Below are 14466 nucleotides of genomic sequence, written 5' to 3'. Positions count from 1 at the left end.
GTTTTATTTTTATAAAGTAGTTTTTTTTAAACATTTTCAAGATTATTTTGAGAGAGAGAGAGCACACGTGTGTGCATGCGTGAGCAGTGGGGTTGGGAGGGGCAGAGGGAGAAGGAGAGAGAGAATCCTAATTAGGCTCAGTGCTGTTAGTGCAGAGCCCGATGTAGGGCTTGATCCCGTGAACCATGAAATCATGACCTGCGCTGAAATCAAGAGTTGATTGTTTAACTGACTGAGCTACGCAGGCACCCCTATAATGTAGATTTTTTTAAGTTTGTGAAGAGAGTCTTTTCCTTTATGGTTACTAGATTTTCTGTCAGTCTTAGAAAAAGCTCTTACCCCACTCTGAAGTTATTATTTTTTTGGTAGTCTTTCACGGTTTCTTCCTGATTCTTTGCAACAGCTTCATAGTATAGGGTATACTGTAATTTTATCATTTCCTCATTAACAGATATTTAGGTTGTCTCTAGTTTTTAATTGTTATGGGCAATACAGCTGTGAATAATTTTGTAGAATGGATTTCTCCTGGAAGTAGAGGTAGTAAGTTATTGGGAGGCTCAACACTATTTCCATTAGTGATCATAAATTTGTATTCAGTTAATACATATATGTGTATAGAAGGTATGTGGTAATGTTATTTTATTTCAATCCAAAGTTTTCCTATTTTCTATAAATATGTAAGGGACTTTAGAGTCGATTTTTTTTTTAAATTTATTTGAGAGAGAGAGAGAGAGAGAGAGAGAGGGAGAGCACGCGCACAGAGGGAGAAGGCAAAGGGAGAGAGAGAGAGAATATTAAACAGGCTGCACGCTCAGTGTGGAGCCCGACTCAGGGCTCAATCTCATGACTGGGGGATCATGACCTGAGCTGAAATTGAGTCGGCGTTTAACCAACTTGAGCCATCCAGGCACCCCTAGATTCAATTTTTATTGGAACTTACCTTGATATATTTGAACAAGTTTACTTTTATAGTCTTGGCACATTTTGCAAGTGAACCATACTTGTTTGGTTTTTAATTCTGCATTCATGCCATATCTTTTAGTAACGAGAACTGTATTTCATCTTACACAGACTCCAAATAGTGATGGTCTTAAGAATAGTTTTAAGAATTTTTCTTTATTTCTCTAACATATTGGGAGGAAAACCATTAGTCCCTATCTCATGTCTGGTAGAGACGTACTTGATTTAATCATTAAATCACATCTTCTATCCTTAGATTTGCAGGAAAGCATATCAAGAATCCATCGAACAATTGAACTAATGTACTCTGACAAATCTATGATCCAAGTAAGTTAAATTTTGAGTTGGTAAATGCTATCAATTATTGACATATTTTTATTTATATTATTAACCTAATTCTTAACCTACTTCTCCTTATGTATTTTGTTATAAAATTGCTGATCTTAAAGATTCCATATTAATATTTCCCACATTGAGTTGTATTCTCATACTATATTTGTTGTTTATTCTCTTGATTATTTTACAATAAAACCTAGCAAAATTTTTTGGAAGGTCTTAGTATTTAAAAAAAGTAGAAAGGAGAAATTATATGATCGTTAAGGATGTTCAGATTGTGGGGGAAGAATATAGGGCTCAGTTACATTTTAACTTTTGGTATACGTTATGTAGGCCATGTTGTTAATTCAGTCATCAATTTATAATTGTGAAGATTTAGCCAGATTACACTATATAAGAAATATTTATCATAAGTTCTTTATTTGAAGGAAATACATTTCAGAGTTTTGAAAATCCTATTTATACACATGCTTTACATGTCTTTAGCTTACTTACTTTCCCCTTTTTTCTTTCATAGTTTAATTTTTTCAAAATTTTAATCACAGTTTTGTTAAAAACATATTCTTCTGTGGTATTCTCCATTCAGATAGTTTATGGGTTTCATGGAATGTTGTGTTAATAGCGTACTTAATTGTGATTAAACTCTTCTATTTTCACATTTAGGTTCCTTACCGCTTACATGCTGTTTTAGTTCATGAAGGTCAAGCTAATGCCGGGCACTACTGGGCATACATTTTTGATCATCGTGAAAATAGGTGGATGAAGTACAATGATATTGCTGTGACAAAATCATCATGGGAAGAGCTAGTGAGGGACTCTTTTGGTGGTTATAGAAATGCCAGTGCATACTGTTTAATGTACATAAATGATAAGGCACAATTCTTAATAAAAGGTAAGAACATGAAATATATAGGGTGGTCTATATATTTTTTCATTTTTATTTTTTTTTTAACGTTTATTTATTATTGAGAGACAGAGAGACGGAGCATGAGCAGGGGAGGGGCAGAGAGGAGGAGACATAGAATCCGAAGCAGGCTCCAGGCTCCAAGCTGTCAGCACAGAGCCCAATGCGGGGCTCGAACTCACAAACCGCGAGATCATGACCTGAGCCGAAGTCGGCTGCTCAACCGACTGGGCCACCCAGGCACCCCTAGGGTGGTCTATATTTTTAAATAAGTAGCCTTTTTATGTGACTCCAGTCTCTAGTATGATCAGTTAAGTAATTGACTCAGAGGGTGATTGGATATCATTAGCAAATGTAGTTGGCCTGTTGTAAATGAGAAACTGGAATTGAAAAGTAATGTGATCAAGGCTGACAATTGGAATATATTTTGTATTCACAGTTAACTATTTAGTAACTACTATAAAATGTAAATCTGACCTGTTTCTCCTTGATAATATCCCTTTAAGGATCATATCATATATTGACTCATATTTAAGCTCCTTAAACTAATATGTAAGGCCTCTATTTATTGGCTTCTGGTTCTCTCTCAAGCTTCATTTGTAATCATTGTCCATTTCAAAGTTTATATACTTTACTGATATTCGAACTGCTTGTTGTGTTGTCTTTACACCAAATGATTTCACACATTTATATCACTATTTATTTTTATTTTTATTTTTTGGCAGTAATGTTCTTATTTTTTTATTCTTTGTCTAATTTCTGCTCATCTGTCAAGATTCAATTCAAGTGTCACTTGCTCTGCCAAGTTTTTTTTTTTTTTTTTTTTTTGACCTCTACCAAAAAATATCTCTCCTTGTGCTTTCATAGCATACCTCGGTCAGGTACTTTTACATGTTTTGGAGTTGTATGTTGACATGCCTTTTCCACTTCACTCTGATCTGCTCAGAATCAGGGGCCATGTCATACAATGTCTTAATAGTTTTATTTCTTATATTCTAACATAGGCTTTGCGTATGGGAGAAACTTAAAAGGTTTGTTGAAACCAATATAATCAACTTTCCAACACTAGCTAGGCAGTCTACTTACAACTGAAAGCTGAAATATATTTTGTGGTTCAATAACTTTTAAATACAACTTACATAGTGGTTTTTAAATATCTTGCTATATTGATTAGTTTTCAAATTGCATGTAAGTATATTGCTGTACTTAACTGCTTTAGGTGAAAAAGAATTTTAGTTCTATTTTGAGCTTAATAAGGTTATGAGTTATTCTCATTTTGTCATAATTTTTATTTCATAAATAGTCAAACATCTAGTATTTTCTTACAACAGAAAAAGTAGTACTATGTCAATGTTTGAGTAGTAGATGATTTTGACTTTATATCTTGTTCCATTTTTTTACTCTTTAAATTAAAAATAAAAAGCTGAAAATATTTCCATAATGGATTATCAGATGTTTGCATCATTGTTTTTCCAAGCATTTGTTTGAGTTTTCTTTCAATTTTTAATATTGATTTCCTAAATGGTAATAATTCATAGTTTAAATCCCATTTGAAACGCATCCTATTTTGAGCTTTGCACTTCCTTTAATTCTTCATTTTATATTAGTTTTTGAAATATGATTTTCAGAGGAGTTAAATAAAGAAACTGGGCAGGCTCTTGTTGGAATTGAAACATTACCACCGGATTTAAGAGATTTTGTTGAGGAAGACAACCAGCGATTTGAAAAAGAACTAGAAGAATGGGATGCACAACTTGCCCAGAAAGCTTTGCAGGAAAAACTTCTAGCATCTCAGAAGTTGAGGGAGTCAGAGTCTTCTGTAACAACAGGTTAGTATAGTTTTACTGAAATGTATTTTATTATCAATATATTTATTACTGATATTTTATTATAATAATAAGATATGTTCTTTTCAAAAGAAAACTCTAATTATCTTAAAGTATGAAGAAAGAAGCCAGTAAAAATCAACTGAAATTCCATTACTCAGAGATAACCACAGGTAACAGTTTAGCTAAACCCCTTTGCCAGGCAGCACTGTATACACATATGTACACACACATCATATATGAGATGATTCTGCTAGCCCTTTCTTTACCTACAACCACCTACTTAGATTGGGCTTGACCTTTGGCCAGAAGCATAGAAAAGCCATGAAACAGATAAGTAATCCATACCTTTTCACTACAGCTATCAGGAGCATGAACTCTAGTAATTTCCCACTTGGACAAAATAACACTATTGGTATATCCATATATATTTTGTGTAGTACTTCAGGTAATATTTTGTGTAATTACACTATTATTATAGAGCAATCGAGTTTTTTCAAAATTTTTATTTTTATTTTATTTATTTTTAAAGTTTATTTATTTACTTTGAGAGAGAGAGAGTGGTGGGGACACACAGAGAGAGAGGGATAGAGAGAACCCCAAGCAGGTTCCACGCTGTCAGTGCAGAATCTGACATGGGACTCGATCGAACCCACGAACTGTGGGATCATGACCCGATCCAGCCAATACCAAGAGTCAGATGTTTGACTGAGCCACTCAGGCACCCCTTTTTCAGAATTTTTAAAATTACAAACAAAAAATTAGCTGAAACTGAGTATCTAATTATTTTAAGTTAAAATGTGTATAGACCCATAAAATAGAGGTCAATGTATAAAAATATAAATATTTAAAAATATTCTAAAGTTATTAGTTGAAGAAATTAATAAAATATTCAGAGTAAACACAGTAAAAAAGTAAACATGATTCTAGCAAAGTTGAAAATAAAATGTCTTCTGATTTTTTTTTTAAAGATTACTTTCATCATCACAGAGTTAATATATTTTAAGGAAACATATTTTCTACTGTGAAAATGTGCTATTTCTCTGTAGTAGTTGGAGAAATCAGACGAGATAAATGCAGATATTTTTGTCAAACTCATTTGTCTCATTTTTTATAATTCTCAGTGGATCTTTTCAAATGACCTTTTTATGCAACATGTACATGTTTTGTGTTTAGTTTTTAAGAACGCATTTTAAGTGTTTAATTTCATCTTTTACAGATAGATTTCCATACAGATTACTTAACTGAATTTCAGCATTATCATTTGAACTTTAGAAGAAATTACTCTCTTAATGGAGGATGTACAGTACCACAATATGATATTATGAATTATGTAGGCAGATATAGATCTGTCCGGACTTGTTAACTTGTTTTCATATAAATTGAATAGTTGAGTCCTTGATCTTGACGTTAATAGGCATTGATTCAGAAGTTTTAAAAAACCAAGATAATGGTATTATACCAATACCACTTTGCAATGTGGTAAGCTCTACCATGATGCAGGACTGTATATCTTTTCATACCATAAGAGCCACCGTGTAGGCCACATGAAGGTCTGTGGTTTCACAATAAATCAGTTTCATTTTAGTGACTTTGTCTACTTCAGTAGGAAATGAAATCAGTAGATATCAAGAGGTTTCTGTGCTCGAATCATAGTGTATACATTATAGTTCCTTTCATTTTAGAACCAATTCCATCCCCTTGTGATTTCATCCCTTACCACCCCTTGTCTTCTATACATATCCTTCCCAAACTTCTCCCTGGAACTGACTCCAGTGGAGCTACTTTGTTATACCTCCATTGGCTTTTCTGCACACCTTTTCCACGTGGCTGTTATTAGTGGGAGAATGTGGCTGCCTAATTGGCGTAAGTGATGGTGGTACCGAAGTACTCAGATGTTAAGGTGAATGCATTCATTGGTTAAGCTCTAACTCTGTTCTTGGCTCACCTGTATTTTGTGGCACCAAAATATTAAATGCTATACAGTCTCCTCTTTGTCTTGTCTCTCACAAGACTAAATTTACAGGCTTAATATATTTTATTTCTGTTTAAACTAATACATTTTCTCCATTAATATTCCTGTCTGACTTTGCTCTACCATTTACATTCTCTCTGTATAAAAGGCCACATTTACATGCCCCATACCCTTTATCCTGGCGAATATCCCCTACCATATACTTTAAATGCTGTTTAATAATTTCAAAAAATACTAGTAGGTATTGGGCATATATTTTCCTGTCTCTCTTTTTAGTATTAAAAAAATATGAGAATTCAGATGTATTTCTGCGAGGGATCAGAATAACTAAAATATAAAGAGACACAAATGGTCAGTTTACATATAACTATTATGGTAATTATCTTCTGGATTGGGTTTTTAGAAAGCTGTGGCAGTACTGCTGCAATTGGAAACATTGAGTTCTCTATAGAGAATTGCTGGAAATACACAGTTTGAGTTAGGAATAGAATGTGCTAAGTCTGTAAATTTGGGGAGTGAGATTATTGTTTCTATTATTGTTTCTATTGGTTTCTATTACTATTACTTTACATATCCTATTAAGAAGTCCATCCTCTTTTGCAGGGTAATTTAACATATCACAATTGAATAAGGGGGCTCATTCATGTTTATTAGAACCACTTATCTCTCCTATCATTAGTAGAGAAATTTTACTTTAATGCCCATGTCATCTGATTTCTCTTCACAGTTTCCAAAGTAATTGCTCAATTTGGTATATTTTCAACATATCAAAGAGAACCTGTATTTAAATCTCTCAGGTGGACACTAAAATTATGAGTGACTAGTGGAAGTAATACAAGGAAGTCTTGTTCATAGTGATTTTTCTTTTCTCCTTGCAAATCTTCGCAATAAAGCTGTACTGTAAAAGCTATTAAAATCCTATTTCTTCTAAGTGATATTCCAAAGAAGAGTATTAATTTATATAGTATTAATGAAATGAGTATTTGTCCTGCTAACACAGTGACCAAGAAAGCCATAGACCTCTCTTCTCTAGTACTATTCCTTGTTTTACTGATGAAACTAGTAATAAATGATGGGACCAAAAATTATTTCGTCCTTAAACGAAATAATGCTACCTCCTTAAACCTGCTTACTGCAAAGAAAAACTTGCCTGAACACTTACATTTAGAGATCTATTCAGTAGTTCATGACTGTAAGTATATATGTCAGAAGTAGCTGGGGAGTTTTCTTGAGTATAAACAGCACATTGCACCTAAGTAAGATCACCTAAGACTTAACTGGGATCAGAATCTCTGAAGGAAGAGTCGAGAATATATATTTTTAAAAAGACCTTCAGATATTTCTGAGACCGTACCCTTGGTTAAACAGTATGGCTCCAGGCTGTATTTATAAAACAGAGAAATTATTTGGAAGGAGAAAAGAGCTTTGCACTTTTACTTGTGTTTCTCCTATCTTCAAGTACTTATTAAGGACTTAGTAGGGACTTCTTTAACAACCTGTATAGCATATCCAGATTTTTTTTTAAAGGTAGAAAAATTAAGGTGGTAATGGTTGATATTGGTATGAATTGCATTCCATAGCATTTCATAAATTTACCTAGAGGTAGCATGTAGAAATCACTCTGGGACTTTTCTACAGATACAGTCTACAAGTAGAAACAAGCCGATATTTCAGGAAAGTACAGCTGGTTTCTGAGAGTAAGACCTGGTAGAATGAACAATATCCTCATTATTCTCAAGTTCCCTTAAAACAGGGACTGAGTGATTTTTTTATTTATAGCTCCAGAATCTAGCATAATAAATGACATATGGTAGGTGACCCTTGAATGTTTTCTGAATTGAATTCATTTCCTGTGGAGATTCCAATAATGAGTTTCCTACACGTGATACTCATTGTATGGGAATACTAGCATTTTTAAAGTAAAGCCCAAGAAATTATACATTAGAGAAGCAGGCTAAAAATGTGTGGTACAGATGTAGCTCTGTCCTAAGTAAATTTTAGATTTAATTTTGGTTTCTAAGCCTCTACCCCCCACCTTCCCATAATTTTGTTTGTGGTAGCTCCCAGGAATTTGAAGTCTTAAAAGTTTGTCTGGTGATTCTATGCAACCAGCCTACCATGGCTCTTTATAGCCTGCTTTGGGGGAATCATTGATTTTAAATACATTTCTAGAAATGAATGGCCTGCATATCTTTGAAATAATCTTCTTTAAATATTTTTCTAAGTGTGAATGTAATAAGTAAGTCACTCATCAGTAAGTCAAGGTATTAAATATTTCTTTTTTAAAAAATCTTTTTTAAGTTTATTTTGAGAGAGAGCACGTGTGCACACGTGAGCAGGGAGGGGTAGAGAGAGAGGGAGAGGGAGAATTCCAAGCAGGCTCCATGTTCTTAGGGTAGAGCCCAACGTGAGGCTCAGTTTCACAAACCGTGAGATCATGAACTGAGCCAAGATCAAGAGTTGGATGCTTGACCAACAGAGAGCCACCAGGAGCCCCTATTAAATATTTCTGAAAGATATGAGATATTGCTCCTTTTTTTTTTTTAGTAGTGATTTAAGAGCAGATCCTTATGCTGTAACAGAAAGCCAATTGGTTATCAAGTTAACTCTCCTGTTAAAAATTTGAAGAGGATAACCAGGAAATACACATAAACAGAATACTCCCAAGCCTTCCCAATCCCTTACTCACTGTGAAGGTGGACCAAAGGAACAGGCTTAGAGTACTCTTAGAGTGTTGGGCCTTCTCTAATGTCTGAAAAGGTGAGTGAAGCCCCTACATTTTGAACATAGAGCACGAGTAGAAAATCTGTTATGTGGAGGATAACCATTTAAAAATCTCAGTGAAGTACCCACAAGACAAATACACGATTTGAGAGATACTTTGGGTACAGGGATATTATATACCTCCATAGAGAACTGGTAATCACCAGCTGTATTCCAAATTGAAGTCTGAGCAATAATATTAAACTGAGGGACCAATTATTATATAAAGTGTCAGAACATAGATAAAGAAAACAACATGGTCTCTATTAATTGAGTTCCTACCATTTATACAGGCCAGCTGTGAGGACGCTTTTGTAGAGTTACAGGAAGAACAAAAAGCATTGTATGTATTTACATACACACAAAGCCAAACTCTTTGTCCTGTTGTTTTTAACAATGAAGTGGAAATTGCCTGTATGTGCAGTAGGTGAAATATGAGTGGTATGAACCCTCCATATGATATAACCACTGAACATTATATTGACACAAAAAAATGTTTGTTACATTACGCTAAAAGCAGTATATTCAGAATAATTCCTTTTGTTTATAAAATATGGGTAAGTAAAGTCTGAAAATATATAAACTAAAATATTAATAGCACTTATCTCTGGGTAGTGATAGAATTTCTAGTTTTCCTCATTTTGGTTATGCTAGGAAACATGTTTTTTATTCTTCTGGTTTGACAAAACAAAGCCAAAACCTTTCTGCTTTTTTATAAGGACCCTGTATTTGACTCCCTTGTAATTCTTCCACATCTGTTTCTCTGTGAATACTTTGTTTCATATAAACAGATTATTTCCCATTACTTTTGCTTGAGGGGAACTTTCTTATCATGGCATTTCTTATGAAGTATCCTTCATTTAAAAAATATCGTCTGAGAGTCAGTATTCTTGAAATTTTGCCCATTCTTCAAGGCTTTCCTCATATCCCAAAGTCTATGAATCCCCCTAATATTATACCTGTAGCAATAATTATCTTTCTTCCTCTTAATCCCAACTACTCTCACTACCACATTTAAGTTGTACCTATATTTTGATTTGTTTACCAATGTAAAGGCTCATTAATAGCAAGGATTTTATTAATCTTTTATCTGTTCTTACAGTGGCTTTGCATATGCTAGTCCTTCAGCCTGGAATCTTCTTTCTCATCTCCCAGGATAATCTGCTCTACAAATCCTTCAAGATTCAGCTCATTTGGCATTTCTTCTAGGAAATCTTTCTTAACATGCAGCATCATCCCAAGTGTGTGTATTGGGCCCACAGTGTTTCTATAGAACCTCGTGCATAACTCTGTTATTGCATTTAATACTTTGTATTGTAATGGGGTAAATATTAATCTGATTTTATTGAGAGTTCCTTAAAGCGAGTGAATTTTAGGTCAACTTTCTTTTTCATTGCTGATATCTAGCACAGTACTGTAAAATGGCAGAGGATCAAACATACTGGATGAAGTTTGGGTTTTTGTTTCCAAACTCCTGGATGTCAAATCCTTATAGGTTCATCTACTGTTACTACAGTGCCACTCAAATGTAAGTCCCCTGGAAGATACGTAGACGAGGATAAATTCTAAAAGAAATAGTACTATGTGATATTTAGGCAAGATCATTCATCATTATTCATAAGGTTTTTGAACTCAAATCCCTATATGGAAGGAAATCTTGACCCTGGGGACCTAAGATAATTTGACTATGTTGATCACATAAAAGTACTTTTGTTTTTAACAACTTATTTTGTGTAGACTGTCCATGTTTCACTTTAGACCAGTGTCAGAGCAGGTGGATTTCTTGGCCCTCACTGCATCCTCCTCTCAGCTGGAGGTATACCCTAAGATTTTCTTTACCTTATCCATCATACAGGGCACTGAAAGAACATTGCAGTGCAAGGTCAGGAGATGCAGAAATAGTCAAATATTTATTTGACTTCTTTAAACTTCCCTTCTGTCACACACATTGTAAGCATTCCTTCCTGTAGTTTTCCTTGTCGTAGTGTCATTTCACCTATATCAGCCTGGTTCCTTCTGCCAGGAACTTAGAGTCATCTTCCGCCTCCAACCTTTATGTCCAAAATACATCTTCAGTTTGCCAGTTCTCTCTGTCTCTGTTGTCCAGAAACACCATCATCTCTTGCTCTTATTGCTCTGGTACCTTCTAGTACTTCTGGTTTTACTTTCTAGTTTTACTTTTCTCTCTTATCCACTCTTCACATTGTAGCCAGGATTATTTTTTTTAAACTTGCCGCATTGCCATTATATTTAAAACATTTATTCACTTCCTTTTATCCTTAAAACTTTTATTAGACTTGAAGGCCCTTACGATTTTTGCCTTTGTCCTCTCTGCCATATATCTCCTATTACACTGTAGCCCAGCCACACTGACCTTTCAGATCATCCTTCCATCAAGGAATGGGATGATCAACCCATTATCCTTAAGCTGAAAAGTTTATTTCATATTCCATAATCTAAGTTATCACTCCCCCATTTTATTCCTAGAATGTATTGTAATATTGTCACAGTTCATATGTGTGATTCTTTTGATTAATGACTTTCTCCAGAGCTGACTCTAAACTTCATGAGAGGACAGACTGGCTGCTTTGTTCACACTTTGAGTCTCACTGTCTAGCCTAGTGCCTGGCACATAGTTAAATGCTTAATTAAAATGTATTGGATGGATGGAGTACCATGCATATATGTTGAAATTATAGCATTTCTTTTTGAATAATATTTCATTTTGAGAGGTTTTTTTTAATCAAATATTGGAAAGGATGACAGTAGCCCTATTGTGTCCCACCAGTTGGTTGAGGAAGGGCTCACTTAACCAATCCGAGTAACATTGTAGAACATTTTAGTGTACTTTCTTGAATACTCCTTGCATCTTTGTATAGAAGGATACTCCTTGTATCCATTAATTATTAATTCATTTGTTCCATTAAGGTATTGTATGCTTTTTATGCTAGGTTTTGAAGAAATAGCAATACAAAAATGAGATAGTATCTCTCCTCTTGAGATTCTCAGGGTCTAGCAGGGTATATGGGCTTGAAATGAGAACAGTAGTAATTAAGTCATAATTGGGGTAAAGTGCTACTGAAAGAAAGAATAAGTTACTTGAGAACAGTGGTTCTCATTTGAGAGTGACTTTGCCCCCCAGGGGACATTTGACAAACTGAAGACATTTCTGGTTGTCACACCTGGAAGGACCGTGCCACTTGCATCTAGTGGGTAGATGTCATGGTGCACAGTAGATCTACATGCCATCTAGATGCATCTAGATGCCACAGTGCACAGGACAACCCTTCGCACCAAAGAATCACCGTGAACCACAATGTAATAGGTGCCAAAGCTGAGACACCCAGCTCTAGAAGTGGTGTAAGCAGGAATACTTGAAGTGGTATTTAAACAAAAAGACACATAGACGTTCTTAGATGCAGGAGTGAGAGTGGAGAGTGGGTGAATGTACAGGCAGAGGGAAGAAAATGTGGAAAGATCTGGAGGTTGAAAGGAAAACCTCTTTGGTGTATTAAACTCCCTTTTTGAACAGAGAGCAAAAGTCACAAAGTTCTGTTGGAGAGAGAGGCAGAGACCCACTTACATGAAGCACTTTGTGGATATTCAGAGTACATTGCTGCATTGGTGGATTTGGGGCTCAGAACCTAGATGATAGATAAAACTTTGAGAGTTCTTCACAGGGATAACATTTAAAGTCTTTTTTTTTTATATTTATTCATTTTTGAGAGATAGAGCATGAGCTGGGGAAGGGCAGAGATAGAGGGAGACAGCTGTCAGCACAGAGCCCAACGTGGGGCCCGAACCCACAAATTGCGAGATCACGACCTGAGACAAAGTCAGACGCTTAACAGATTGAGCCACCCAGGCACCCCTTGAAGTCTTGATTTTATATTAATTTCAGTTTGCTAGGTTGTAATGGTTTTTCCTATGACAACACTCAGTTACCAGGACAGGTTCAGAAAAGATAGCAGGTAGGTTCATTCAAGGTTAGGGTTTTGTCAGGTGTGAAAAAGGATTCTGTGGCCAGAGAAACAGCTGTGTTTCCTATGGAAATTCAGACCAGGATTGTTATATAAACTAAATCCCATTCCCCCACCCCCCGCTTTTTTTTTCTTTTTGGTAGAATGTTACTGATTTTCCAAAATGAGATTGCTATGAATTTCTAATCATAGACTATGATACAATGAGTATTTTCTCTAGTCATTGACTACTCTTCAACCTGAATTTGGAGGGGTTATAAATTCTGGGGTAGGTGCTATATGTTTAGTGATACATTAAATACAAGTAAAATTAATTACTGTATAACTTTGAATTAGAAATAAATAACAGATTCATCTTAGTACAGGCTCTCTGTGACTTGTATTAGATATACAACTGATTCTTTTCTTATGAAGCACAAGCAGGAGAAGCAGAATATCTAGAGCAGCCATCAAGAAGTGATTTCTCAAAGCACTTGAAAGAAGAAACTATTCGAATAATTACCAAGGCATCACATGAGCATGAAGATAAAAGTCCTGAAACAGTTTTGCAGTCGGTAAGAACTTTTCTTTTAGCTCTCTGAACATGGCCATCTTCATGACATTTCCTGCAGTGTAGTGGAGAGCTTCCTGCATGGGAGTCAGGAGAAAGGAGGCCAGAGGGCAACTCTGCCCTTAAAGGGATCAGGGGCTGTGGGTGGTACCTAACCCCCTAGGCTGTATTTTCCTCACCTGTAATTTTTTTTTATTAAAGATTTTTTAAAGCTTATTTGTTTATTTTGAGGGAGAGAGAAAGCGGGGAGGTGCAGAGAGAGAGAGAGAGAGAGAGAAAGAGAGAGAGAATCCCAAGCAGGCCCCACAGCCCCACACTGTCAGCACAGACCCCAACGTGGCTCTCCAGAGCCTCAAGAACTGTGAGATCATGACCTGATCTGTAATCCAAGAGTTGGATGCTTAACTGACTGAGCCACCAAGCCCCACTAAAGCTGTAATTTTCTAAATAGCTTTTTTTTTAAACTAAATTTCTGTCTTCCTTTTAGAGAATTACAAAAAATCATAATTATAGACTGTTGATCATTTGATTTGGAACTTAAAAAGAAAAGTATAAAATTTAGCATTATTTCTTTTTTTCCCTCACCTCTCCCTCCATCTTTGGTCTTCATACATTGAAATAGTTGGGAATGTAAGGTAATAATTTTCATTGTTTCATGGAATATGTTTAATAGTAAAGTACTAGATATTCTAGGTTAGAGTATTATTAGCAGGATAAATGTGATATTGCAATGTGGCTTATGCATATTTCAGTAGTGTCCTATACAAAATTGTCATTATAACCCTCCTGTATTGTGGCTCTCAAGTATGTCTTTTTATAGCAATAAATTGAGTACACTGGTATTATACTGTCTTTTCAGTAAATATGACATTCTGAGAGATGTTATTTCAAGAATTTTCTACTACAAAAACGTTCGGTTGTTGTAGTTACTTATTTTTTTAATAAGTGAGCGAAGCAGCTATAATGCAGGTTTCATGATAGCTAATTTTAGTATTTGTAGATTAGCCTCCAAGAGAAGTCATGGGAACAGGGCATATAATTTTTCAACACACAATTTTCTATTTAGTGAACTTAATCTCAGCAATAACCTGCTAATTACAATGAGGTCTTTAATATGATAGGACCTTGATTAACCAAAATGTTCAATCAATAAGGTATGTTAATTATGTTTC

At 35.1% G+C, this 14466-nt stretch overlaps 1 protein-coding gene across 5 annotated transcripts in view; it reads left to right on the top strand.

Annotated features, from left to right (window-relative positions):
- The window catches only part of USP25 (ubiquitin specific peptidase 25), a 151889-nt gene that overhangs the window by 102627 nt on the left and 34796 nt on the right, over positions 1-14466 (top strand). For all 5 annotated transcript variants that reach the window (XM_043593836.1, XM_043593832.1, XM_043593833.1 and 2 more), the window contains 4 exons: positions 1217-1287; positions 1960-2188; positions 3829-4029; positions 13159-13298. In XM_043593836.1, coding sequence (XP_043449771.1) covers positions 1217-1287; positions 1960-2188; positions 3829-4029; positions 13159-13298 — 641 coding nt within the window. The remainder of the gene's footprint in view (positions 1-1216; positions 1288-1959; positions 2189-3828; positions 4030-13158; positions 13299-14466) is intronic.

The sequence above is a fragment of the Prionailurus bengalensis genome, chromosome C2 (assembly GCF_016509475.1).
Source record: "Prionailurus bengalensis isolate Pbe53 chromosome C2, Fcat_Pben_1.1_paternal_pri, whole genome shotgun sequence".
NCBI lineage: Eukaryota > Metazoa > Chordata > Mammalia > Carnivora > Felidae > Prionailurus > Prionailurus bengalensis.
Note: the sequence above shows the minus strand (reverse complement) of the source record. Positions and strands in the feature narration are given on the sequence as shown.